Source organism: Choristoneura fumiferana, chromosome 18 (assembly GCF_025370935.1).
Source record: "Choristoneura fumiferana chromosome 18, NRCan_CFum_1, whole genome shotgun sequence".
Lineage (NCBI taxonomy): Eukaryota > Metazoa > Arthropoda > Insecta > Lepidoptera > Tortricidae > Choristoneura > Choristoneura fumiferana.
Genome location: NC_133489.1, coordinates 17,770,692 through 17,796,979, shown reverse-complemented (window position 1 = coordinate 17,796,979; position 26,288 = coordinate 17,770,692). Strand labels below are relative to the sequence as shown.

Sequence of the window (26,288 nt, the reverse complement as noted above, 5' to 3'; positions counted from 1 at the left end):
TAGTCTAAAACATTGTGTACGCTGACATTGGACGTAGGCAAAGCTGAATCTTTAAGGCAGCGAGCTGGCACGCCTCAAACGCAACCAAGTCACTTTCTCGCGTCGTCCTTTGTTTAAAAGGGCCTCAATCATCAAGCAACTCTTTGAAGAGTGCTACAAAAACTCCGCCGCCGTAGACCACCAACCGGCTTCAACTTTGTCGCGGCCTCTTAATTAAACCAAACCACTCAGAAGCCAAACTGATTGGCAACAAGAACAAAATCAATATCAGCCACTATTATGAGTGTCAGACGCTCTGAAAATTATACCCAGATACTCCGGTCAATATAGACAATTAAATTTATACAAATTCCGACAAAGCTGAATTTTGGTAGAGACCTTGGGTACATACACCATTAGGAATAAAGTGCCAAAAGTACCCATTGATCCCATTTGTGCTAAAAAAGTTATTCTGGGTCAAAGGTCAAAATTTGAGGTTTTTTTAAACGACTTCAAAAAAGGAGGAGGTTATCAATTCGGTTCTATATATTTTTTTAATGTTTGTTACCTTAGAACTCCGTATTTATGAACCGACTTGTAGTTTTATCAAAAGTAGCCTAGGCAAAATTATAGATCTTGAAATTATCTACAATTTTGACCTTTGACCCCGAATAACTTTTTTAACACACATGGGATCAATGGAAACTTTTGACACTTTATTCCTAATGGTGCATCTACCCAAGGTCTCCACCAAAATTCAGCTTTGTTGGAGTTGACCACTACTTTTATGTCTAAATTGTCCGGATTATTAAGAAGCCGTAAAGCGATTAGACTGTATTATAAATGAAGTTCTGCAATATTGTCTCCCTGTTAATTAGAAGCCGTTCGGTGCTCAATTTAACTTTTAATTGAGAACGTCTTAAATTTTGTTATCATCTGTACTAGGTATTAGAATGAAGCTTCACAGCTAGCCATTAAAAATGGATAAATATATCTCTATTGATACATCAAGTATTTTTATTGTGTTATTTTTAGTGCCAATATGAAAATGCTCTCGAATTTTATTTGAGATTTTATAATAAATGTAACTTGACAATAGATAAAACGATCAAATTTTATCGTTCAGTCAGCGTTTGATCCATATACGAGTATCTACGTCATTGGTCTGATTAAAAATCAACGGAGTTCCGAATAAATGGTCTGTAAGGCAACAAAATATAACTGCGTGTAAAGATTCGTTCTTTATTTGTAAATGGTTAACTATATATTAGTATTCACGTGTAACATACTCGTAAGGATTAGGTATCCGCCAGCCTCGCTGACTCCCACAGCGGCGCACGGGCCGTTTCACACGCACGCAAATGATGTCATCAAATTATTCGCTCGCCCGTCTTGAACATAGATACCTCCCCTCGCTCGTTCTCACATGGATTCCAGCCTTTGAAATATTAAGTCGCTCGTTGATTTGTAGCGTATTACGATATGTTATTATCTACGATGAAGTATACATATGTACATATTTATTTAGCAAAAATAAGAAGTAAAATGAGATGACTGGAGTTATTTTTATTAGAAATTGAATTGAGTTGAATGTTCAGCTTAACTTTTAAAAGTAAAAGTATCATTTGAACTTTTTGCCTAATGCTTTAGCTTTAATCTGTCAATTTCGCCGGGCTTTATTTTAAATTTGCTATAACTCGTCCCTACGTCTCAGTTATAATCTAATTCAAAAAGTAATTGTGTTGAAATGGGGTGATTTCACGCGCGAGCACTCGTCAAGCACCTCCGCAACTTTACATAACTCCTCTACATTGACGTCCTTTATTTAGCCCAACTAAATTATACAGCCGAGGTTTAACTCAATTGTTTTATTGTAAAGGTACTGTTACGCATTCTAGTTGCTAGCACGAAAGCATGCTACTATTGAGCAAATGTTACCTACTAGCATGTGGGTATAGGACACGTGATACAGCTAGGTACTGCAGGTACTAGCATGTTTATAAGAATGCTTACTTATTAGCATGCTAGTAACAAGCGTACCTTAATAGTGCGTTTAAGCCGTACAGTCCGTGTCGCGTCACACAGCAGTAGCTATCGTGTTCTAAAATGCTGGCTGTTCTCGCTAGAGGTTTTATAAAATAACCAGATATTGTACAAACGATAGTGCTTGCATAAAGCCTTCAATAAACTTTGACCTTTTCATCGGACAACATTTATTAAACGAGACAAAAGAGCATTGTGCAATATTCCTGTAAAATTCACATGCAAATTAAATAAACGCTGCTACCACTGCAGAGAAAGGATTAAATTTCGTGCGTTTTAAATAAAATACTTTTGTTAAAAATGTTAACACAATATACTTAATAACGAACCAATACAAAGCTTTGGAGTTGTAATAAGGCTAAGTACTGATTACACTTTTACTCACACTTATTGCGTGAACATGGAATAAATGGCACAGTCGTGTCGTGATGTAACCATTAGCACCACAGTTATCTTCAACACTTACCAAGGCCACCATAATAATGAAAGATAAGCTTTGTACACGCTGATTTACTGTCATTCGGTAGAAATGGAAAATCGTCGACTGAATTTACTTTTGAATTTGGACCACTCAAAGGTTAACTGGCAGAGATCCCTTCAGGGATAACTCCGCCTTTGTACTTAGCACTTTGTTTTTTGTGTAAAATTTTTGTATTTCCTTATTGTACAATAAAGAGTATAAACAAACAAACAAAATTAATATCATTAGAAGTGAATTTTGTCAAAATTTAATTGTGCTGAAAAATATTTACAACCAAAATTTACTTTCGTTGTAAATGAATTAAACCCATTGGAATATTGTCCATTATCAATTAGGAGCAATAAGTGAATGTCGTCTAAATTAAAAGGATCCCACGCCCCAATGACCTTCGATCTGAATTCCTTAATTTTCTAATGTTTTCTAATGTTTTTTGTATCCCTTATCTACTTCAAAGTTCATTGTCTTCGAGATATTTGGCATCAAAGTTCAACAATTTTAGGCCAAAAAACTGGTTTTCTGACCATAACTTTTATGTTAATTAGTTTCAAGTGAAAACCCTCGACCAGTTTTTAGAGATGTCAAAGACGAACCCAAATATGTAGATTTCGTATATGTTAGATCTTTCACGTCAATAGAGATACGAAATACTTAAGTGTTTTTCGGACAATGTTTAAAAAAATCATACAAAATTAAGTATTCTTTTTTTTTTCAAAATCCGGTAGGCGAAAATGAAGATAAAAGATTGGAGAACCGATAGCCGTTTGACTTATAATTGTATTTGTAGTGCAATAGTAGGACATAAGATTTAAAACTTGTCAAAAATCAATGAAAACCTCGGGTAGCCTTAAGGCGTTCGGGTGAAACATATTTTGAATTTGTCATATTTCTAAGTATACTTAAATACAAATGGTGGTTTTTTTTTTCGGCATTATATCAAATTTGACAATTTTACCATGGAACAAGATTCCATTTTCGAAGATATTCAGGATGGACAGTTTTCATATTGTCATTTTTCTGCTTTGACGTATAATTCGTATAATTTCGATTGGTCCATTTTTGATTTGCACCGAATGACAGTAAATCAACAAAACCACCTATTTCCTTACCTATTACCTATTTTAGCGTCGCTGCTTAAGTGACTAAATAAGAAAAAAAAACAAGCTGAGATATGTGGTGCATAGGAGAAATTCATGTCTGTACCACTATCCAGCGGTGGTGTAGCGGTATAGCACGCGACACGGAATGCCGAGAGTCTGGGTTCGATTCCCAACGCTGGTCTTATTTTTCTGGTTTTTCTATGCATCTATATTTCAGTTTGTATTTTCGATATCTATTTCCCAATCAGGTGCATACGCATGCCCCACCTTCGAACATTCATTGTACCGTTATCAGCAGGGCTATTACGAAACTCGAAACTCGAAGTTCGTGTCGTGCGGTCCCTCTGACACTTACACAATTTAATACGAGAGCGAGAGGGACGGTACGATACGAACTTCTAGTTTCGAGTTTCGTAGTAGCCCTGCTGAAACGTAAATGTTATCTGTTAACCTCGCCTTAATACCGTTATCTCGTAATCAAAATCGTTTAACAGGCTCATGAATAAACAAGGGTGTTGTCACATGCCAGTATTTGTTCGTGCGGGTCGGACGGGGGTGACAGGAATCATTGGAAGTAACACGCGTCTGAAAGCATAATACGTACGAGACGGCGGCGACACGGCGGCGATATTGTTCTCCGTAAGACGGAATACAGGCACAGTAGGCCTTGTGAGAAGTTTTCAGTATAATATTACAAAAATTAAAAAGTTACTTACGATTTTAAGTCAGAAACGGTCCGACTAGTTTCTATCATTTCGGAAGATTTTTTTCATAAGTGAGTGCGTTGATTTGTTGATTTTTGTAATTTTATTCAAATAGGTCTCACGAATGCTAGTAGTAATAATAATTTTTAACGTTATAATGAACAATAAATTATTGTTTTATAGATATAGAAATAGATTTTATAGATAAAGGCCATGTGGATAGCTGGCTGTCCGCGTTAATTTTATTTTTATGTGCAAGCAAAGCAAACAAGGCTCCTAAAATATCATAGTAAAATAAAAGCACTCAGTTTCCTAACACAACTGGGAGAGAAATAAGTCTGATCCTACTTCAGAAACTTGTTCTGTAACTATCGCCTGCTGCGGTTGTTCCGCTAGGAACATAAGTAGGCCGCCACCCGTGCGAGTTTCTACAACGCTGTAATGTCGGTAATATTTTTCGTTGATGTCGGCTGTTACGTAGGTGTCTCGAGACGATGCAACCTTAAGAAACGGCTTTTGATTTATATCTCGAATTCAAAGGCTTAGTGCTCCTTCATGAAACACGGGCTATTCATCATTTATGATACTGTTTTCGTGCTGTGAGAGATTTTACGTATAAAGCTAGATTTGTTAACGTCATAGAACTAATATAAGAGGAATACAAATGTCATGTATTTCTTTCGAAAACAGATTTTGGCACTTTTTGTGTTTTTACGAACGCAAAAAGAGGGCTATTATTAGGAAGTTCTACACTATGTCTGTCTATCTGTGGCATCGTTGCTCTCAAACAAAGAGAACGATTTCGATGCGGGTTTTTTTTACATGAAAGCGAGTTTCCTTGCGGTTTTTAAGATATTGAACTTTAAAATGACAATGTCGAGGGTTTTCAATTTTTCTAGGTTGATTAAGCTATATAGAATTTACTACTAATAATTTGGATAAAATTCGGCACACAGATAGTTTAATCATTTGACCTGACATATACTCCGTTTAATTTAAGGTTTGAATTAACGGACAAATTATAACACACGACACACGATTCTCGGTATTTCGAACACAAATGCACTAAAAATACCACGAATCATTAAAACTATGCGCAGACAGTAAGTCTGTGCGACAAAATACAAAATGCACTTTTGTTACATTCCTTTAGGAATATTCCTTGCAAAAATGACAGTTGAATTTTTGGGAGAGAACATTGGTTGTGAATATTGAATGGACGCACGTTGGCCACGTATTTGTATGCTAGTCCACAATTGAAATAGTGAGCACGACCCGTGAGATGTGTTAATATGTAGAGCTTAATTACATTTAAGTAATTGAAAAGGGTATTTTTACCATGTGCCACCATGCACGTAAATAGTAATAGTACATTACTGCAGAGGCCGGGAAAGAAAGGCTTGCAGGCCGAGTATGTATACGAGGATAGGTATACGAGGCTGGCATGTGCTTTCACGCCGAGGCATGTACAGTGCTTTTGTCAAACATGCACTAAAATAAATAAAAACTCCTAGAAATCAATGTTTTATTTACGTATAAAACACAACTAAAATATTACCCAGACTCAAGTTATAACTACCATCTATATAAGTGTTTATTTTATTCTAACATGAATTTTTAAAACGTTAAAATAATCCAAAAAAATCAAATTGCTATAAAACATGTAGATATAACGGACTGCAGAAATAAAATATCACGTACCTATCACGTTTCTAAACGAAACTTTTGAAATGACAATAGCACTTACTTGCAAAATGACTAAATCCGAGGTCCAGTTAATCAGAAAAAAAGACAATGACACTTATCAATTTTCCCGCCAAAATTTTTTTTGTAGTGTTTGCTGTTCTTCTTTTAGGGCCATATACACGAACTGCAGCCCATATAATCAGCTACATGAATACTTTATTGTTTGAGCTAAATTGTAATTTGACGTAAAACGCGTCGGCAATATATAAATATTTACATATAGAATATTCATAGTCCTGTGAATTTATTCAGTAACTGATAAATGAACCATAAGAAATTCTGATTATTAATTATCGTGGATATTTGACGTTTTGCATTGAAACAAAAGACTGTCCTGCAGGCCTGCAACAGTATATTTTGAAGCCTGTTTTAAAGAACACAACATAAACATTACATGGCATGTTTGAGAAAAAACTTTTTGTTTATTTACTGCTTAGCACTTATGAGACTACTTTTATTCACTTTTAAGATTCTGTACTTACCGCGTTACAGGTGAAGTGCGAAAAATTGTCATTTTTGACTTCACGCAAAGACACGTTTTTTTAAGTGAATTTTCAAACATTAAACCTCCAGAATCAATACTCTCATAATCATAATCTTATGTCAACTTCCCGTTGGAAAATCACAGAAACGCAGAAAAAAGACGCACGAAAATGGAAAACTAAATTTTGTTAAAACAAGGAGTGTAAACAGTGTAGTGTGTGTATTTTTCTTGACTTTTAAACGAGTACAAAATTCTTAGTGAACAAGTACGATTCGCATTTGGCTGGTATTTTTTCAATATAACCTCAAAATCTCTAGAAGCACGTTTGCATTAAATACAATGAGCATGACCACTTCTCGATATTTGAATTCAAATAGTAAAAAAATATGCAATATAATCACAAAAGCACCTACCTAAAAGGACAGGTGTGGAATTTTTATCGCTTCGGTAATGGTCGTCCGATTACCCGGCCGTCCTCGCACGATTACCGCCTAATACGGGAGATTATTCACGGAAGTACCTATAAACCAGGATAGCTCTTAAATGCCAGAGGAAGTATTCGTGTGCCTGGTGAATTGAGTCGACGTTTTTCATACCTTCGTACTTCCGTAATTGTGAGGTATCTGTTATGGAAGGTGCTCACGTCGTGTGGTTTCCGTGTGGGGAGTTTGACGTTACGCAAACTAAGTAGGCCAGGTGGATGTATAACAGTATAAGTTATGTATGTAGATGCAACTGGTAACTTAGGATTTTAATGTGGTGCTATTTTTCGTTATAGTTAAACTATTGTCTATTACTTATTTAAATAAATAATAAATAAATAAATATCACGGGACAATTCACACCAATTGACCTATTCCCAAAGTAAGCTTAGCAAAGCTTGTGTTGTGGGTACTAAGCAACGGATATATATAATTATGTAGATAGATACATACTTAAATACATATTAAACACCCAAGACCCGAGAACAAACATTCGTATTTCTCATACAAATATCTGCCCCGACACGGGAATCGAACTCGGGACCTCAAGCTTCGTAGTCAGATTCTCTAACCACTAGGCCATCTGGTCGTCTATATTAAACCAAATTTTGAAATAAAACATAGTTCAACATATTGTCATCTCTTAAAACCCTTTTTGAGGGATATTTTTAAGCATTCAATCCATAAGCCGAGACTGGTAGCCATTCCCAAATTTGTGTATCTAATTGATGTTGCTACTCGAAAAATTCACTTTCCAAGAATGTATACATGGCTCGCAAGTTCATTTAACCGCACTAGTGCGATTTTATTACAGTTTTTTTTTTGTTCTCCAATTTAAAAGTTTACAGGGCAAAGAGTTTTAAATGACAAAAAAAAATATCAACTTATACGCAGAAAAATGTATAAACACCCCTTAGTAAAACCTTACTTACCAATCTCGTATCACAAATAATTTTTTGACAGACAGAGTGGTAGGTAAAAGCTACTCATCATCAAAAAAGACTACCCTGATATTCCCTTTTATTCTTGGAGCCATGTGAAAATTAAAATAAAAAAACGAAAAATTTAACTAAACAATATTCTCCATTCTGTATAATAAAACCGCACACGTATAACATTCCGGTTTTTTACGCACTCAACTAGCTCAACACATATGAAATACTCATATTTCTCCGATGTTTACGCTCCAATTCATCGCTGCGAAATGAAATGTTTCAGCTGTGTGAGTTATTTTGATTAAAATTTTAAGGTTTACACATTCAATGAACATATATTAGTTATATGTACTGGACATTCTTTTTTAATGTATAAAATTCTCGTGTCACAGTGTTTGTAACCAAATGTTAAAGACTAACATCTGGTAGCATGGTGTATGGTTGTGTAGCTCTGAAGATGAGCTCTGTTTGAGTTCGGAACGCGTCCGTGTAGTGTGGTGGTGGTGATAGATGGGTTTGTGTGATTTGTGTGTGTTCTTACAGTGTGGAGGTGGAGGAACTGCATGAACAAGCATATTATGTTGCATAAGCTTAGCTATCATAAGGTCGCGGGTGAGCAAATAAATTATTTTAGTTCATTGATATGGACCTCCGCAAAGTAACACCTGATTCAATAAATTATGAAACTTTGACCCTATCATCTATAAAACACGCTGGGCGGTAAGAGGTTGAAAGTTTCGTAACTTTTAACCTATTAAATAATTACTTTACTCATCCGCGACAAAGCAAAGCACGCGCACGCGGGTGAGCAAAGTAATTGTTTATAGTTTGTTGATATGGACCTCCACAAAGTAACCTGATTCAATAAATTATTTTAACCCTAAGTGTTTTACTGAACATAGCGGTGTGACTAAACCGCTCCAACTCTCATTGTCCCTAAATCACCCAACGTCGAGCGCCCGACGTGGTTGTAAGGACCCGCCACGCAACGGAAAAATCATTTTTTATTGTCTTCCGCTGCTCGTTGATAAATTACTTGATATTATCAACAGTTATTTAAAAAACTGTTATTTGTAACAAAATTACCGTTATTTGAATAGTCAAGTTAGACAGTGCTAATTTTAACCATTTTACTAACGCTTTTATCTCCAAATTAGGGAGTATCTAACGTGATGTTGACATTAACAACGAATAATTATAAGTTTTTCCGATACATAGTTATCACAGTGGTGAGGCGAGTTATTCATATAAATATTGATATTTTATTTAAAGCTCCATAACCTTTCATTATTTTTTGGTCTGATCAGTGCAAAATTATGGCTAAGTATCTTTTAGTTTTTTTATCTAATTCCACGTTATTGATACGAGTATTATTTGAGACAAAGGAAGGAGGCTAGAATGCAGATTTTTTTACCTTCCGCATTTGACCGGTTAATCCACACACAACAAAGTTATTATTTTAATCAATATTATTCAATTATTTACTGAATCAAGCGTTACTTTGCGGAGGTCCATATCAGTAACTGAAATAATTACTTGACCTTGTGATAAGGTCGCGGGTGAGCAAAGTAATTGTTTCATTCAATATTATTCAGACTAGTCAAGTTAATTTTGACAGTGATGGTAGTATACAATATTTGTTTAGATATCCGTCGCAAGATTCAAAGTTGCCTAAGAACAGTAGTTGTCCTAGGCCGCCGGCTGCCTGGTCTCCCCCGACTTGGCCTACTTTCCGCACCCAGCGTCCGAGAGAGCCCCCTCAGCGCCTCTTCGTTTTAAACAATAAAGCGTCGACCTTTTTTCCGGTTGCTCATTTTAACAACATCATTAAGGTCTATTCAGTTGTTCGATTTTTTTTAACTTCCAATAGGTGTGGGTTAACGTCAGTGTTTTTATGTTTGATATCCCACCGTCTAATTCTGAGATGTCAGTGAACCCAGAGAATGCACTTAAATTCAACACCTTGTAATAACAATCGTCTATTTTCAATATTGTGCCAATCTCATGACATCACTCAGTAAAATTAATAACTTTTCACTTCTCATGCGCGTATAACATGCTGGATGTAGACTGCGCAAAATAACTTTTTTAAAATCTACTTCATGCATAAAGTAAAAATACTTCATCTAACAACAAGGAGATCAAGTGCTCGCAAAAATTCGACGGAAAACGAGAAAAAAAATTAAAAACCTGAAGTTTTTTTAGTGTTTCATATTTTTTATATTAACCTAATTTTTATTTATATTAATAAAACTAGGGTATTCTAATAAGTCATTGTATAAAATGATAGATAATAATAATTATAGATTAATGCATAAAAAATAAAAATTGCCTACTAAATTAAAATTTATGTACACTAATTCGTCTTATCAAATTTTTACGCAGTCTTAGGGAAAAACAAAGCGAAACGAAAAGCAAACCTGTGACTTGTTCATAAAACCCATTTTAGCCTCTACTTAGTGTCAACTCTTGCCTGCAGCTCAAGTAGATATAAAGTGCTGGAATAAAATGGCTTGGTCGGTGCATTTATTGCTCAATCTACCTACTATTTACCTAATCAATTCTTGGCCTAAGCATAAAAATATATGATATGGACCTCCGCAAAGTAACGCTTGATTCAGTAAATAATTGAATAAAATTGATTTCTCATCCCTAGAAGTTTAAGAGTCACAGCTCTAGACATACATATGCAATATAATATTATATGTAAACACACACCACACCCTTGCGCAAAAAATGTGAAGAAAGAAAAATCATGGCTTACATGGTGATTTATGTGGTCACCGCTAGGTCGCGCATGTGCGTAGTGCGAAAAAACTTATCGGATTTTTTGTGACTTCATAAGTGAGTAAATATAAATAAATACAACTCGTTCGGTATATTTTAACTTGAATGTTTTTATTCTTCACGCACCTATTTCTCCATGACCATTTTCTACTTCTAAATAAATTATAAAACGCGTAAGCAACTGAATACAAGACAGGGTAATTACTTATAACCCTATTAACTAACTTCCGCCTTCAGCGAGAATTTTGACATAGAGCTAAATCAGATGTTAAGATTAGTTAAACAAGATAAGGAAAGATCTTTAATAAATTTAACTTCGGTAGAATAGGTACTTGAAGGTAAAAGATGTTTACTGTTTTTACTTGATTCAGAAATATTCCCAAAACAAAGGAGTGTAAACAGCTTCCTTCATACGGCTATTATGAGTATTTGGCGTCGTTTATATTATGGCTTCTATTTATTTACTCATTTTAAGACAAAACTTTTTTTTTACGAAAATTAAATTATAACATGTGCAATTTTGTATTCTACTTAATGCGAAACCCTATTTTAATATAATCTTAGGTATAGCGACGACTGCATGGAATATAAAAAGTTTTGCCTTTATCGAAAAACTAACCTCTATCGAGGAACAGCTGTATTCCCATTTCGATATGTTTATACTCTAATATATATAACATAACCTACTACTACTATACCAATATCTAAAAGGGATACAAGATTTGACGTCGTTTCGAGCCTAAAGACGGTGCAGCAATTCATACTTGGTTTCTTGGAGTAAATTTATACTAAATTATAAATACAGTCCAGTATTTCCCATGAACCATCATACGTATATTCCTAAGCAGTAAATTTGCATAATGATGATCGTAAAGCAGATGAGCAGCAATTGCAAGTTACGGGCAGACATCTGCAAAGTGGAGAACAAAGGACTCGTGGAACAAAGCTGCACTTACGAGCGCGTGACTTTGCCATCTCATGGCGCTATGCTCGCCATTAATACTACAAATCCTCATATAATTACGTAAAGTAAGGAAATATAATATAAAGATAAATTGCAAGAAACTGCTTTAAGTTGAGTAAGTCATATTTACGTGACTGGGTATTCCGATGTTTAGGGATTTTCAAGTGGCATAGTCTTGTAAAGAATGACTGAACTACTATCTATGCAATACAATACAATGACTGTATATTGTGCACCACAATAGTAAGCGATACAGAAAAATATTATGTAAGTTTCGTTTTCAGTATAAATTATCTCGGATAACCTTGGAATTTTCAAGGATAGAGAGCAGCCACAAAAATAATTAAGGTGCTTAATTTTAGATTCTGCTATTAGTTAATCTATTTAATACACATAATACAGTTAAATAAAATCTCCTATAGGATGTATTAGGCATGAAAAAAACCGGCTGGCGCACCGAGGCTTCCGTACAAATTTGTAGGTACCTATATAATGAATATCCTGTATTAGCAACCCTCTCTTAGCCCTCTCTCCCCTCTGAGACTTTTTTCATTGATTGTGCAATAAGCTGTCTTCACACCAAATTTCAAGTTTTTAGGACAATCCGAAGTACCCAAGAAGTTAGTTATTTATTTACTACTTCATGGGATAGCAGAGCTGAGTATTTAATACTAATTTCAGCTTGATATCTACTCGCGTTTTTGAATCTTGACAGACGGACAGACAGGTGGACAACAAAGTGATCATATACGGGTCCCGGTTTTTCCTTATGATGTACGAAACAAAAAAGCCTTTCAGATCTTTCAATTAGCGATGTCTCCCGAATTAGCTCAGTTGTGAGATAAATGAAAAAATCTAAACATTACCACACAATAACACAAATTCCTTCGATATATCCAACATTGAAAATATCACGGCACACAAAAGCAAAAGAGAAAGTTGGAAAAATAAAACGGTAAAAAGCTCTCGCGAAAATCTGACGAACACTATCGACCCGGCGCGTATCTGTCACGATACATTTTATTATTGTACATATCCAACGCGGTTTTATTGCAAAAAGCGTTTGTGTTTTATTATTCTCTAATGCTTTTCCTTATACATCATTGGGATGGCAGACACAAGTAACATATATTTGGAACAAACCACGAATATCTATCTGTTGGAGAACATTTTCACGTGGATAGCGAAAATCGCTGTCGGCATCGGATAGGCGGTACCCGCTCCATTCGCTATAATTTCCCCAGGCGAGAAAAAAATAGAACGATTGCCTTTATTCGATCGCGGGTCGCTACGTGCGGGATGTTCGAATAAAACCCGAGATTTTGCCACTTAACCACGTCGGGCTGGTACGAGTGATGTTACAAGTCGTGGTGACGAGTCGCCCGCGACCCCCGTCACTCATAATAACATAAGCGACCCAAAAAAGCTACGTAAATTCTCAACACCAGTAAGTCCTTTTTTATAAAAAAAACTGTGTACCTTTCCTATATACGCATAATGACAACTATAAATAGAAAGCGTGATGTAAAAATGTGACTTAGTAACCTAAGAAATGTCAGTTTTTAACCTCGAGTTTACCTTGACCTTGGTTTTAATATAGGCTTTGTTTACGAAGCGTCGGACGGTGCGAAAACGATTGTTATTAACCAACGATACCCACAAACCTACGAATAGATAGACGTTCAACCTCAAAAAACTTCATATGAAACAATCTAAACACACGGTAACGTGTCAAGCTAAGGTCAAGCTAATAAAACTGGTGAGCAGCACCGTGTGTAGTTTTACCCGAACCATTTGGAGCCCCTTTTGACCCCCTCATAACTCAAAAACTATTTCACATAAACATGTCAAATTTGGCTCATTTATTGAGACTTGTAAGATACATATGTGCCCTAAAATTCATAAACACACCTCAAACGGTTATTTAGATATTAACATCTAAAAATCGTCATTTTTATCACTGACTCACCTATAGATCAAAATTCTAACCCAGTTCCAAATGACCTAGAAAGTTCTAATTTGGCATCCAGATAGGTAGTTGGATGAATAAAAATAAATAAATCAGAAACTGGTAAATTTTTAACATTGTATTATAATTTTTAAATTAAATTATTTCTGTACAAAAAGTAATGATATCCCATCAAAACATAAATGTGAAATGAGAGCCAAGTTCCATATTATGATATATGCCTTGATTGTTGACTTTAACGACAAAAGAAGTGAGATCTAAATGGGTGCCAAGTGCCAAGGTGCCAAGTTCAATGGTCAGTCCTGAAATTTATTTATAACATTTATAATTTTTTATAACAACTTAAAATATAATTTCTTCATAACGTAGGATATTGAAGCCTAAGGTCGGACTTGACTCGTTTTTACTAATTATATTAAGCTTTCGCAAGTTTTAAAGCTGTAAGTTCTTATTTTATTCTTCCGAAAATTTGCTTGCTGGTAGAAACTAGCCATTTAACATAGGGTTCTTCCATGACTGTTTTAGTAGGTACTTAATAATAATTCGTATATGAGAACTAGCCAAGTCGAACCTTAGGCTTCAATATATTATCCTAAGTTATAAGAAGAAATGATATTTTAAGTTGTAAACTTTATATGTATTGTTATAAATAAATTTCAGGACTGACCATTGAACTTGGCACCTTGGCACTTGGCACCCATTTAGATCTCACTTCTTTTGTCGTTAAAGTCAACAATCAATGCATACGAGTATATCATAATATTGAACTTGGCTCTCATTTCAAATTTATGTTTTGATGGGATAAAATAATTATATACACATAATAATTTAGGATCACAACTTTGCGTCATCTATCTACATTATTTTCACTTACTTACAAAGCCAGCGAAGTCCTCAGAGTCATTCCCTTGCTAAAATAATACGAGACATTCCATGATTTTGCTCTCAGTACATGTGCCCGCAGGGACCTACATCGTGGGTTTTTATTTGACTACTTTACTTGGGGTATCATATCTGCCAGATCTGGTAGCATTGAACTTTACCCTCTCGATTATACCATAACGCAGGTACCTCTCATTGACGTAGCTTGTGAAATTATTTTGCTCAGTGACATAAAGACAACATAATACATATCATGAATCAATATGAAGCACTGATGGACGCAAGCGACTGCGTCGTGCGACTAAGTTCGTACTGAATAGTAATCGTGCGACCCGGTCGCAGTCGCGTGTCGCGGTCGCCAACATCGGAATGGTACCTTAATAGCTATTTGAACTGGTGAAAGTTCACCGAATTGAGTCCAATTTATGTGCACGCTGCGCTCGCTCGTAGCTGCTACGCAATCAGTCGCTACGCCGTAGCACTACGAATATAATGCATTTCCAAATAATTATGATCTTTTCTGTGTTCCGTAGTCCCAAAATTTCGTTATTCGTGTGTTCACCTGTCTGCGGTTTAGCTTAGAGATTGTTAGTGCTAGAAAGCTGTAGGTAATTTGACATTTATATGCTACGCCAAAAAAGTGGTAAAATATTTTTGTACATATTAATGACTAGTATTAGTACGGAAACCTACACATGACGTGGCCCGACATGCACTAGGCCGGTTTTTATTTTCATAAACGTCTGAAGAGCTCTCTCATGACTATTTCTGTAAAAAAAGTTACGACGTCCTGTAACAATAAAGCGATTAAAAAGATCATAAAAATAACATCTCTCGACACGACCTTTCTAGGAATTCATCATTTTCATGTTTTACTGCCAAACCAATTTTATTGCCATTCCAAAGGCGAAAAGTAAATAGCAAATGAGCCGGGACATTATTCAAGCAGCTCGCAAGAAACGATCGCGTCATCCTGTTACGTTTTATTGTTTAAGGCATCTATTTGACAACCTCCTACGCGGTGTTAGGACGTAAAAACGCGACATATTACTCGTATTACTCACTGTCTACGCATTTCGTTACTTTATGTAACGAAGCGAAGAAGAAAAGGTGCTATCAATTTTAATAAGCACCCGTTTAGATTCATAATTGATAGTCGAGAGTTTCGTGTAATGTGTATCAATTATCCGCTCAGTTACCTTGTTGCGGTTTCGGCTGAGCCGCGCCGTGCTCGAGCGCCGGCCTTGACTAAGCGCGACACCCGCCGCAGATCGCTCCCGATACCCGCGCTACCTTTAATCACAACTTTAATATAACGGTGGCTGAACTTTGATAGCATATAAATCTAATTTGGGAATATTTTCAATTTCCGTTGCGTATTTTTTCAAATTTAAATTGAATTGAAAACAAATTAAGGTTACTCAGTAACGTTTGCTATTCGTGATAGTACTGTGTCGATTTTTTACATGCTGAACTTATTTCGTATTCGTTTTTAAGAGGATAAAATTGAGATGGTGATGTTGGATCTGGTGTGCGAATTGAGTTGTCGGTGTTTGGCGGCGGCGCGGCGGGATGGCGGGCTGGCGGGTTGGCGCGAGCTCGGGGCGCGTGCGCGCGGCGCGGGCGCGGAGGCTGCGGGGCGCGGCGCAGCCTCCAGCCCGGCTGCTGCACTCCGCCGCCGCCCGCCGCCCGCATCGATCCCGCCCGGGCACCACGCGCGCCCCAGCCGCGGCCGCACGCGACCTCCTCGCGCCTCGCGCTGCCGCTCTCCGCTCGAGTCCTCCGCGACGCAGCCGCTGCCCGCACCGTCCTAAGGTCCATTGCAACCCTCTCGCGACCACAATAAACAGTTCCCCGACCAGTGCTCCAGGTTATAATCGTGCCATCTTACGTAACGTTTAAGATTTCACGCGTATTGACAGGTTAGATATGTGTGAGTGGCCGCGTACCGTCATATAGGTTATCATCCCGCCGTAGTACGCGAGGATAACCTATGCTCGTTTCGCTTACTACGGCCGGCGCTCGTGTTTAGTTCTAGTGCATATTCGCTGACCGTTGTCGTGTTCAAGTACGTCAACTCGTCCTGCATTCACGGCCAGTGACACTGCGACTGAGACACATGCAGAGCAAACCAAAGCAATCATTGTAGCACTGTAGATTCAGAATCATTGCATAACTACTAAAAATGTTTTGGTAACTGAAGCGTAGACTTGTAAATAGAATGAAGGACCGACTCTACTGCGGCAGTTGCCAAAACCGACTTTAACATGGGAAAACAAGCTTCAAGTTAGTTTAGATCAGTCGTTCTATCATTCTGTAGTCACATCACAATACTTTTATTATTGCCGTTAGATGCGTATGTAGTTGATCATACTTATTTCAGGTACATCATTAGCACTAAATCAAATTGACACACTATATTTTAACTTTTATTGGCCATGTATTCTGTTATTAGAGATAAATAAAGGTTTTCATATAATATTAAGAATTTGCACTCACATTATTATACTCGAAGATATTGATCGCCATTTAATGCACTGCTTTTTTTTTATCACACACACACCATTTACAGTTTTCAGTAGGAGAAAAACTAAATATTGTAAAGTTTATTGAGAAACTAGTTAATGACTAGATAAAGGAGATAGATTTTGTTCGTTCGGATATGTATTTTTATAAAAGGAATACTACTGTAACTCTTTCCAAAAAAAAAATATGGCGAACAAATAGGAAGCTTTCTCTCAATCCATTATAGGCTGATTTTTTACCTTGGAAAGTGCAGTTTCCGCGGGACGCAGACAAAGTTGCAGGCAACAAGCTAGTGAGTTCAAATATGTAAAAATGAACAATCAAGCTATATAAAATTATAATGTAGAGGTCATGGTCTTTATTCGGATAAAAATCCACCTGCCGCCGGGTACTCAGATGGTGTGACAATGAAAATAATTCTGTCGGGTCTAAATCGGGAGAACGTTAGGTCATTTCACTTTCAATCGATTTTGCTCTAAATCTGTTCTATCAAGCTTCATGACATGACAAATTCTTAGAATAACCTAGTCTTCCTAAAATGGAATATAAATTTAAATGATTTTGACAACTTTTGCACCTGTGGTTTTGTACCTATTTAATTAGTGCGCTCCGGACTACTGGAATAAAATGCCTCCAAATGTATCGAAACAAATAAAATATTTCAATAAAATAATCATCTTTATTTTATTTTATCCATTCTCCATTTCACTATTTAACTGTAGGTATATTCGATTTGATCTGTTTTGCATGATCACAGCACCTTTCTATAGAAATCATCATTATATGGTATAGTTGGCAACACCAATTAATTAGCGTACTTTTTATGAGCCGTTAAAGCTCGATCCACCCATAGATTTTTATGGCAATGAGCATGTCTTCTCATCGCTAGATGGCGTTAGAATCAAGAGGTCCGTCTGACATTGCATACTACTTCCGATTAGCTCATATAGTTATTTCACCAATTATCGGGTGACAATAACAATATTTACCGGCACGGACAATACCGACATGGAAATACCGACCCGATATTTCGTGTACACGCCCATACAAACTGGTGTCAAACTGACAAGAGTTTCTATTTGACGTGTCACAAAATATCATGTCGGTATTGTACGTCCGGGAAATAGTGTCACCCCAATGAGGGCTATCGTTTTTTGTCTCACTAGATGGCGCACTGTTGCGTGAGGTTTTTAAGTATGGCTTTCAAAGTCTGTTATTACGGGCGTGAAAACAAAGTTTAAATTAAAATCATATTTAATACACCTTAAAACCGTACCATAAAAATATCGAGCATGCCATAGTGTTGCATAGTCCCCGTTTTGTTCGGGAAAATGGGAGGACAAAGGTTTCCGAAACACAAAACTGTCTCAAAACACAGACATTAATTGCCCCGGAAAGCATATTTGCCATAATTAATTTCAGATATTGCAAAATATTCACAAAATTATTCTAATTATAAATAAACCCGCGTAGCTCACCCAAAATCTATGAGATTTGACATTTCGGAGACCTCACGCTACACTAGCGCCTCTAGCGGTGAATTCATACGCGTACTCATTATCGGGTGACAATAACAATATTTACCGGCACGGACAATACCGACGTGGAAATACCGACCCGATATTTCGTGCACACGCCCATACAAACCGGTGTCAAACTGACAAGAGTTTCTATTTGACGTGTCACAAAATATCATGTCGGTATTGTACGTCCGGGAAATAGTGTCACCCCAATTATCAACATAATGTCAAAGTTTTCATAGGCGTGAGATACTAGCGCCAATTAGCCTGTCACGTAAACCCTCATTAGAGATCTCTGACCTCATTTATTTTTCATCTCAGTCGACAAACTATTTATTTGTTTCAAAGCATCTAAAAATCTAATTTTGTAGTTCATTGCAAATTAATCTGGTTTTCAGGCCTAAAATAAAGCATTTTTCTAAGAGTTGCATCTAGGAATTATTTTGAATACCCTATCGTCGATTATGTTTTCTTTATTTCGTTCTTTAATTCGTTCAATTTTTGAACAAGGTTTTAATCTGACTGGAAGGCAAAAAGCTGTAAAAAATCAGATTTCCTTTTTATTGTGTCTATGCGTCTCACTTTCTCAAAATAGTCAGCCACTATAATAATGTATTAGAGAACAACACAATCACCAAGGCATTATCACATTAAAGTTTTGATTGATAACTATGTAACACGATAAAGAAGAAAGTTACATGTTTTTGGTAACTTGTCGCTTGAGGGATCTACAAAAGTTCTCCAAACAAGTCATGTGCCCACGTATGCGAACACAAGCTGGCATGTTGTGTGAATGGTAACTTTTGGCGATACGTATAAGGTGGAACATATATTATCATTATTTATTGATCGCCAAATATCATTCACCGCCAAACCACCGTTATGAGATGATCGTTTGATTGGCCGAAGTCAATTATACGAGTAAAAAAGCATTCAGATATTATTATAAATATCAACGAGGAATATTTAGTCATCACAGTGGCGTAGCTACCGGAAGGCTAGATGGGGCAGTCCCCAAGGGCCCCAAACTCAGGGGGCCCTTCGGACTCTGACTTACAAACTATAAATGACAAATCTGGAGTACATCGAATTCGAAACACGACGAGTAGGAAACAAACGATTTAAAATAGTTTAGTTGGAGCCCTACTTTATTTTTTGCCCCAGGGCCTTTGGTTACCTACCTACGGCACTGAGTCATCACATGGTGTAGTGAACAAGACTGACTTGTTTTTACTATAAATAAAAGTGTTAATATGTACACAATCATATTTAAAAGACTAAAATAATTTGTCACTTCTCAAAGTCGTAAACTTCGTGTTTGTGCTAGATATAAATATTTTTCATACCGCAAATAAAAATTTTATAGCAAAGGTAGTTGAGAGTATTTATTAAAAATATAAAACTTAATTATAACTAAGCTAGAATAATTAAAATTATTCCATAATCTGTATCTATACTAATATAATAAAGCTATAAACTCAAAATTTAATTTCCGGAACTACTGAACTGATTCTAAAAATACTTTCACCGATGCAAAGTAACGCTTTTCCCGATTACCTATCATTTATCCCGGAAAAAGTCAAGATTCCTCCACAGGCACAAAGTTGTGAGAAACAGTTTGTCTTCAATATTTTTGCAATAGTTGTATCAATTAAAATAGAATCAATACAAAATCTGCGTTAATTTACCTAATTAAAAAAAAGTTTTAACTTCTAGGAAGCACCACACATTTTTAACTGAATAAAACTTAAGATTTGACGGTTATTTGCGCATAACTAATTATTATATATAAAATAAAATAAAAAATGTTTATTGCCGAAAAACAAGTTGATTAGTACACTTAAAATTAAGTTAAAAAAATAGTTTGCTTTGCTAAAGAGTTTGGCAATGGGTGCTAGTTGCAGCTTATGCTGGGCTCGTTAGCTCAGCGCTGATTTTCTGAAAGGCCACTTATATTTAACGTCTCAAAAACATCTGTTCACAAAGTGCCTATTTCATGTTTTTCCTTAGCTTATCTACGCAATATTTTTGCTACATAAAGCAAATGCAACACGTCTATCAACAATCATATTAAAAATACGTTTCTACATAACTCATACTTACCGATTTTTTTTCCTTAAACTTAAAAACAAATTCAAATGTTATGTGGTCATTGGCTACCGTTGCCGTCTCCTGTCGTAAGTGATCTGTGCGTGTATTAGTTTCGTGAGGGGCATTAACTATTTAGTTTGCGCTCATCACTAATTAACAACTTGCCTATTAGTACTAACGTGCCAGTCACGACGCAAAGTAACAATTAGTCGGGAGATATAGAGCCAAGACTTATTAGACTTGGCGAACTAAAGGATAACTCAGTGTACCCCGATCAAAGCTACTAAGCAAAAGAGCTAAATCTCTTTGCATATATTGTCACTAATAAGCTGTACATTTTCTAGCCTCACTGGAATAATGAATGATTTGGTTACCGGTAAAATCAGATAAAATGCAAAAAAAAACTTGAGCATTTTTTTACTGATCCGTTCTTTTAAATTAGTAGTTCACGGATCTTGAACGGTTAAAAGTATTTATTTCTAGGAATTTACGCCACTAACGAAGTAATTTCGCAGAAGATGCTCGCTCTGTGACAAAACCTCTAGTGAAAAAAAGGCAAATGATAACATATCCGTGTTTCGGTTCATTTTAGTGTTGACTCTACGAGTAAAGTCAATATAGTATTGGCTATTTGCCATCATATTATTAGTCACTCATCGATCATTACCTGTCCATCAAAATAGTTTGAGTGGGCCTTAGGACTGGTCGCGCACGTATTAGTTACCGTGGATTGTTTAGAAGCAGTGATGAAAGGCGTGGAGTCGGCGAAGCTCGTGTAATTTCGGGTTACTTTCGGCGGTAAAGAGAAAACTGCGCATAAGCATGGCTTCCGAGAAGGAAAAAATGGCAGCCGCCGACGTGAAGTCGCCGTCCAAAAGGAGCAACTGCACTTCGCCAGGAAAGAAAGGTAATATAGAAAAACTGATATATTTCTAATTACAAATATTCGTTAACAGATTATTAAATATTCGATATCGATTACTTAACACATCTCATTTCTAGTAACTCTTAAGGTTTTTTTATTACTTTAAGTATAAAACTCAGACCAGAAAATTTTCGTTTATCTTATCAACGTCGTAAAACTTTCTAATTGGTACACCGTTTATTTTGAAATTTAATGATCTAAATGTTCCTGGCGGGGTTTTAAATTACTTTGGTAAGTTAAAGAATTTTTTAAGGTGCCGATGAAAAGTTTTTTTTTATTAGATCCTATCGTTAATAGTCCTTAAAAGGAGAATTAAATTGGAAAGGTGTGAAGTAATTAAATATTTAAACGGGCCACTCTTTGGCAATTTAATGTCTGTGTTTCAATTAAGAAATATCTGGTGAAGTTGAAACTTAATCAAGAATACCGGCATTTATTTCTGGCGAAAATCCTGTGTAGCTTGAATCTTAACTGTCAAACTTCGATCATAACTTAAGTATGACCTAACTATACTCTTGCGACTGCCGATGTGACCTTAAGCTGAAACAAGGCGAAGGAAACACAATACGGAAATAAACCCAGCAAGTTGTCGTTTGTGGGGTTTCGCGCCTTGGCTCGATGTCCAAAGCCGTGAATCGGCTTAGTTCAACATTGTACCACAACGTGATTGACGGATGGCATGTAGCATCCTCACCCCCTGACACCTTCAGCTCGTGATCAATTGCCGGCTATGCAGCCGCCGGTGATTGTCCATGATATTTCTATCAATTAGAATAGACTTTAATGGATCAGTAAAGACGTTTCTGTGAGAAAATATATGCCTATTTGTAAATGAAAGGTATCATTATTCAAATTCAAATGTTGAAGTGTAATTGTAGACCACGGATCATTTCGTGTCCATGCCGTGTAATAATATTTGAGATAGGTATTTCGAGAAACCGTTTTGCCTTGTAGAGAGATGGGCGCCGAGATTAAACTAATACTCCTTTGTGCGGCCACAAAGGTCTTTGAGGGTAAATAGAAGTTTTGGGTGGCTTTTTACTACGAGCCCCGACATCTTGCGTTGCGGTCACAGTTCTGGTGCGTATTTACGAAAGCCTAGCTTACAATGCCGACGTTTGCCAAGTTAATCCTCTGTTATTATGACTCATATTGTTTTGAAATAAATTCTACATTTCTGTTGAGTTTCTTTGTAAATACGTAGTTTCTTAAGATATCTTTCGTGGTGTAACTAGCTAATAATGACGGTATTGAAATGATAGCGCTAGCAGTATACACCCCGAAATTCTGTAAAAAGCTGCACATGGTGTTAAAAGCATGTAAATTAGAACGATTGATCTTTAGGCCATAAGAATCAATTTGATCCATAGCACGAATAAAAAAACAAAAAGGAGAGGAGTTATGACGTCATCTTTTTTTAGTAGGTACCTATGGAAAAAAAAATTTGTTCTGAAACCTATCGTGTGTGGTATTTAATGGAAAGGCTTACTAAGCCTATTTTAAAAATATATCACATCATTACATTATATTTCAGTCACTTGTTTTAAATTAAAATAAAAATCATTTTCAAAACATACCTAGTTTGGGCTCCTTCAGATATGATGCGGTTAAATTATTATTTGTAAAATATACCTAAAATGATATGTAATAACCTCATATCCAACCCTACGAAAGCAATTTTGAAATTATTTACATTTAGTATTTTTTATTATTACCCTACTCCCTGCCTGCTTCCCTTTCTTGCTCGCTCGGCGGCCGGCGGCGCACTCAGTCACTACACGCTAAATGCAAATATTTTCAAAATTGCTTTCTTGGGGTTGGATATGAGGCTATTAAATATCATTTTAGATATATTTTACAAATAATGATTCAACCAAATATCTGTAGGCGCCCAAACTTGGTGTGTTTTGAAAATGATTGCTATTATTTTTAATTTAAAACAAGTGACTGAAATATAATGATGTGATATATTTTTAGAATCCTTTACAAAAAAAAAGATGACGTCATAGCTCCTCTCCTTTTTTGTTTTTTTTTTGCTACGGGTCAAATTGATTCTTGTGGCCTAAAGATCAATCGTTCCGATTTTCATGCTTTTAACATCATGTGCAGCTTTTTTTGGCGTACCGCTAGCACTATGAGGGGAACTCTACGAATAAATATTTATTCGTAGGGGGAACTAATTAATTCCTTTTCCAAAAGTTTATTTTCTCGGTGACGGCTTTATAAAAACGTATAATACCCGTGAATTTTTTGTTACATGATATTATAAGTCAGACCACCAGGTAATTTGACTAATTGAGTTTTTACCTAATGGTGCAAAACTTAGTCATTTATACAACATAATTGCCTAGGCCTGGAGATAAGCAATCTTAGTGTCGATTTAAACAGACAAGCCTGCGAGTCCGTTTGATAGTTAATACTACATAAGTCAGAAATTACTGTTCCAGCCGAACTGCATATTAGTATTAGTATTAAGAATGTGTGTTAGTATTTTTCTCAAAAAAAAAGTAACAAAAAATTGAACCGACTACAAAAAACCATGAATATAATTTTCTACCAGTCTGAAGTCGGTGCCTCAGCACGAGCCAGCAGGAGTGATTGAAGCCCAATATAACTCGTATAGTTGTAGGTGAGGTAGACGATTATCTAAACTGGCCAAATCATGAAATGGCGGCGTTTCATGATATGCCTAGGAATTTAATGGTTTGCCTAAACGTCACTAGCCAAATCGTTAAACGGTGAGTTTTGAGCGATGTTATGGTGGATGTGTCTTAGCCAATTCATGAAATGGCGCCATTTCACGATATGCCTAGGAATTTCGTGATCTGGCGGATTTCACGATCGGCCGCCGAAATGTATATTTCAATAAGTAGGTTCGTTCCTAGATGGTTTAAAGTCATAATTGGATCCGGTATCCGGTATGTCACCAAATTTGATTTTATTTTAAACATCTCATAATTTTGAGCAGACTCAGTAGTCTTTATTGCCTAGCTATACTTTGTTCCTACGGCAGGCGAAAAAAACGGACAATGACCGAAGGTATTATGTTAGCGGCGAAACAAAATGATACGTATCGCTCTCCATACACTTCTGTATCGTTTCGCGTAGTATGGGCGTTTCGTGGTACGGGTCAGGCGAGCGTTAGGGATAAACAACCTGTTTTGTCAGGTTTAGTATGACGACCAGCGGATTTGGATGAAATTAGATATGAAGATATCTTGACTCCTGGAAAAATACATAGTCTACTTTTTATCCCAATATTCCCACGGGATCGAAATAAAATCTTAAAATTTTAACCTTGAATTGGGCTTAGAGTAGGTAGGTAATATAGTCTGCTCAGAGGGTGTTTCCTTCCGAGGAGTTGTCAACTAAAGAGGTCGTACAGTGGGAAAAAGACCAAGATCGTGTCATTACGTGACAATTGTTTTCGCGGATCGAAAAACAGTTGTGGTATACTAGCAATTGTTTGCCACTTGTCTTGGAAAAATTTCGGGAGGATCAAGCACCCAGTAGGATCTTCCTTCACCTCGACAAAGCTTTATCGTACACCTCCAGGCGAACGATGGATTATTTGTATTTTTTACCTTGCCATTCTTAAATATTCCCGAAAATAAAAAAAAAATTCGAGGAAAACGTTTTATGGACGCTGAGGAAGCAGTGGCTGCATTTCAAAAAACTGTCTAAGAAACCCCTAAGGACAAGTGGGCGAAGTACGTTTCTCAGTGGGTTTATCAGATTCAGCGATGTATTGACGTGAATAGACACTGTCTTGAAAAGATAAATTAAAACTAATAACCTGCTAGGTTGCTCAGTTTTTAGGGTTCCGGAGCCAAAATGGCAAAAACGGAACCCTTATAGTTTCGCCATGTCTGTCTGTCTGTCTGTCTATCTGTCCGTCCGTCCGCGGCTTTGCTCAGGGACTATCAATGCTAGAAAGCTGTAATTTTGCACGAATATGTATGTGAACTATGACGACAAAATGGTACAATAAAAATTTCAAAAAAAAATTTTTTAGTGTACCTCCCAAAGAAGAAAAATTAGTAGTTTAAGAGTAAATAGCAGCCTAAGGTATAAAATATACCTAAACCTGGAAGATTCCGTATAAAATACGAAATCCTTACAAAAATATTGCTTATTTTTTTCGTAATGGCTACGGAACCTTATTTTGGGCGTGTTCGACACGCTCTTGGCCGGTTTTGAATTTCCAAGAACAGTTTGACCCTCATAAATACGAAAAACTGGAATCCCGATGTCATTCAAATTGATTGTATGTTAAATTTTTATTTTAATATAATAACTTGTTATTTATAATAAATCAAATTTGAATTATATTTTCCCATTCATGCACATTGATAATTTTTAAATCTCACCAAAATGGTTCATTATCTGATCACTTTGGTAAGCACTACCGCACTACCTTAACGTCAATGTCCTTTTTTTTGCCTGCCGTAGGAACAAAGTATAGAAAGAATATAAAATTTTAAGTTACCCGTATTTTTGTTTATTCATGAAGGGCTCTATTTTCCGTGCAATAAATAAATTCAGATTGTTGATTAAATAAAACGAATTGGTGTTACATGTAGACATCATTCAGCCAATATTATATTGCTAAGGTCAAAGCTAAGGTAAGCCGAATAAACTCCCATACATCCCTGATTTTTTTATGAAATTTT

The 26,288-nt window shown here is 36.3% G+C and overlaps 1 protein-coding gene across 13 annotated transcripts in view; it reads left to right on the top strand.

Annotated features, from left to right (window-relative positions):
• kcc (solute carrier family 12 member kcc) overlaps positions 1 to 26,288 on the top strand; it is a 414,959-nt gene that overhangs the window by 318,101 nt on the left and 70,570 nt on the right. Inside the window, exons 1-2 of one of the 13 annotated variants that reach the window (XM_074102150.1) lie at positions 16,229 to 16,368; positions 21,435 to 21,597. The exons of 7 other annotated variants lie outside the window; for them this stretch is intronic. In XM_074102150.1, coding sequence (XP_073958251.1) covers positions 21,513 to 21,597 — 85 coding nt within the window. In that variant the 5' untranslated portion in view covers positions 16,229 to 16,368; positions 21,435 to 21,512. Of the gene's footprint in view, positions 1 to 16,228; positions 16,487 to 21,428; positions 21,598 to 26,288 lie in introns of those variants that run through there. 5 more of the 13 variants (XM_074102149.1, XM_074102148.1, XM_074102145.1 and 2 more) reach the window with 5 other exon arrangements.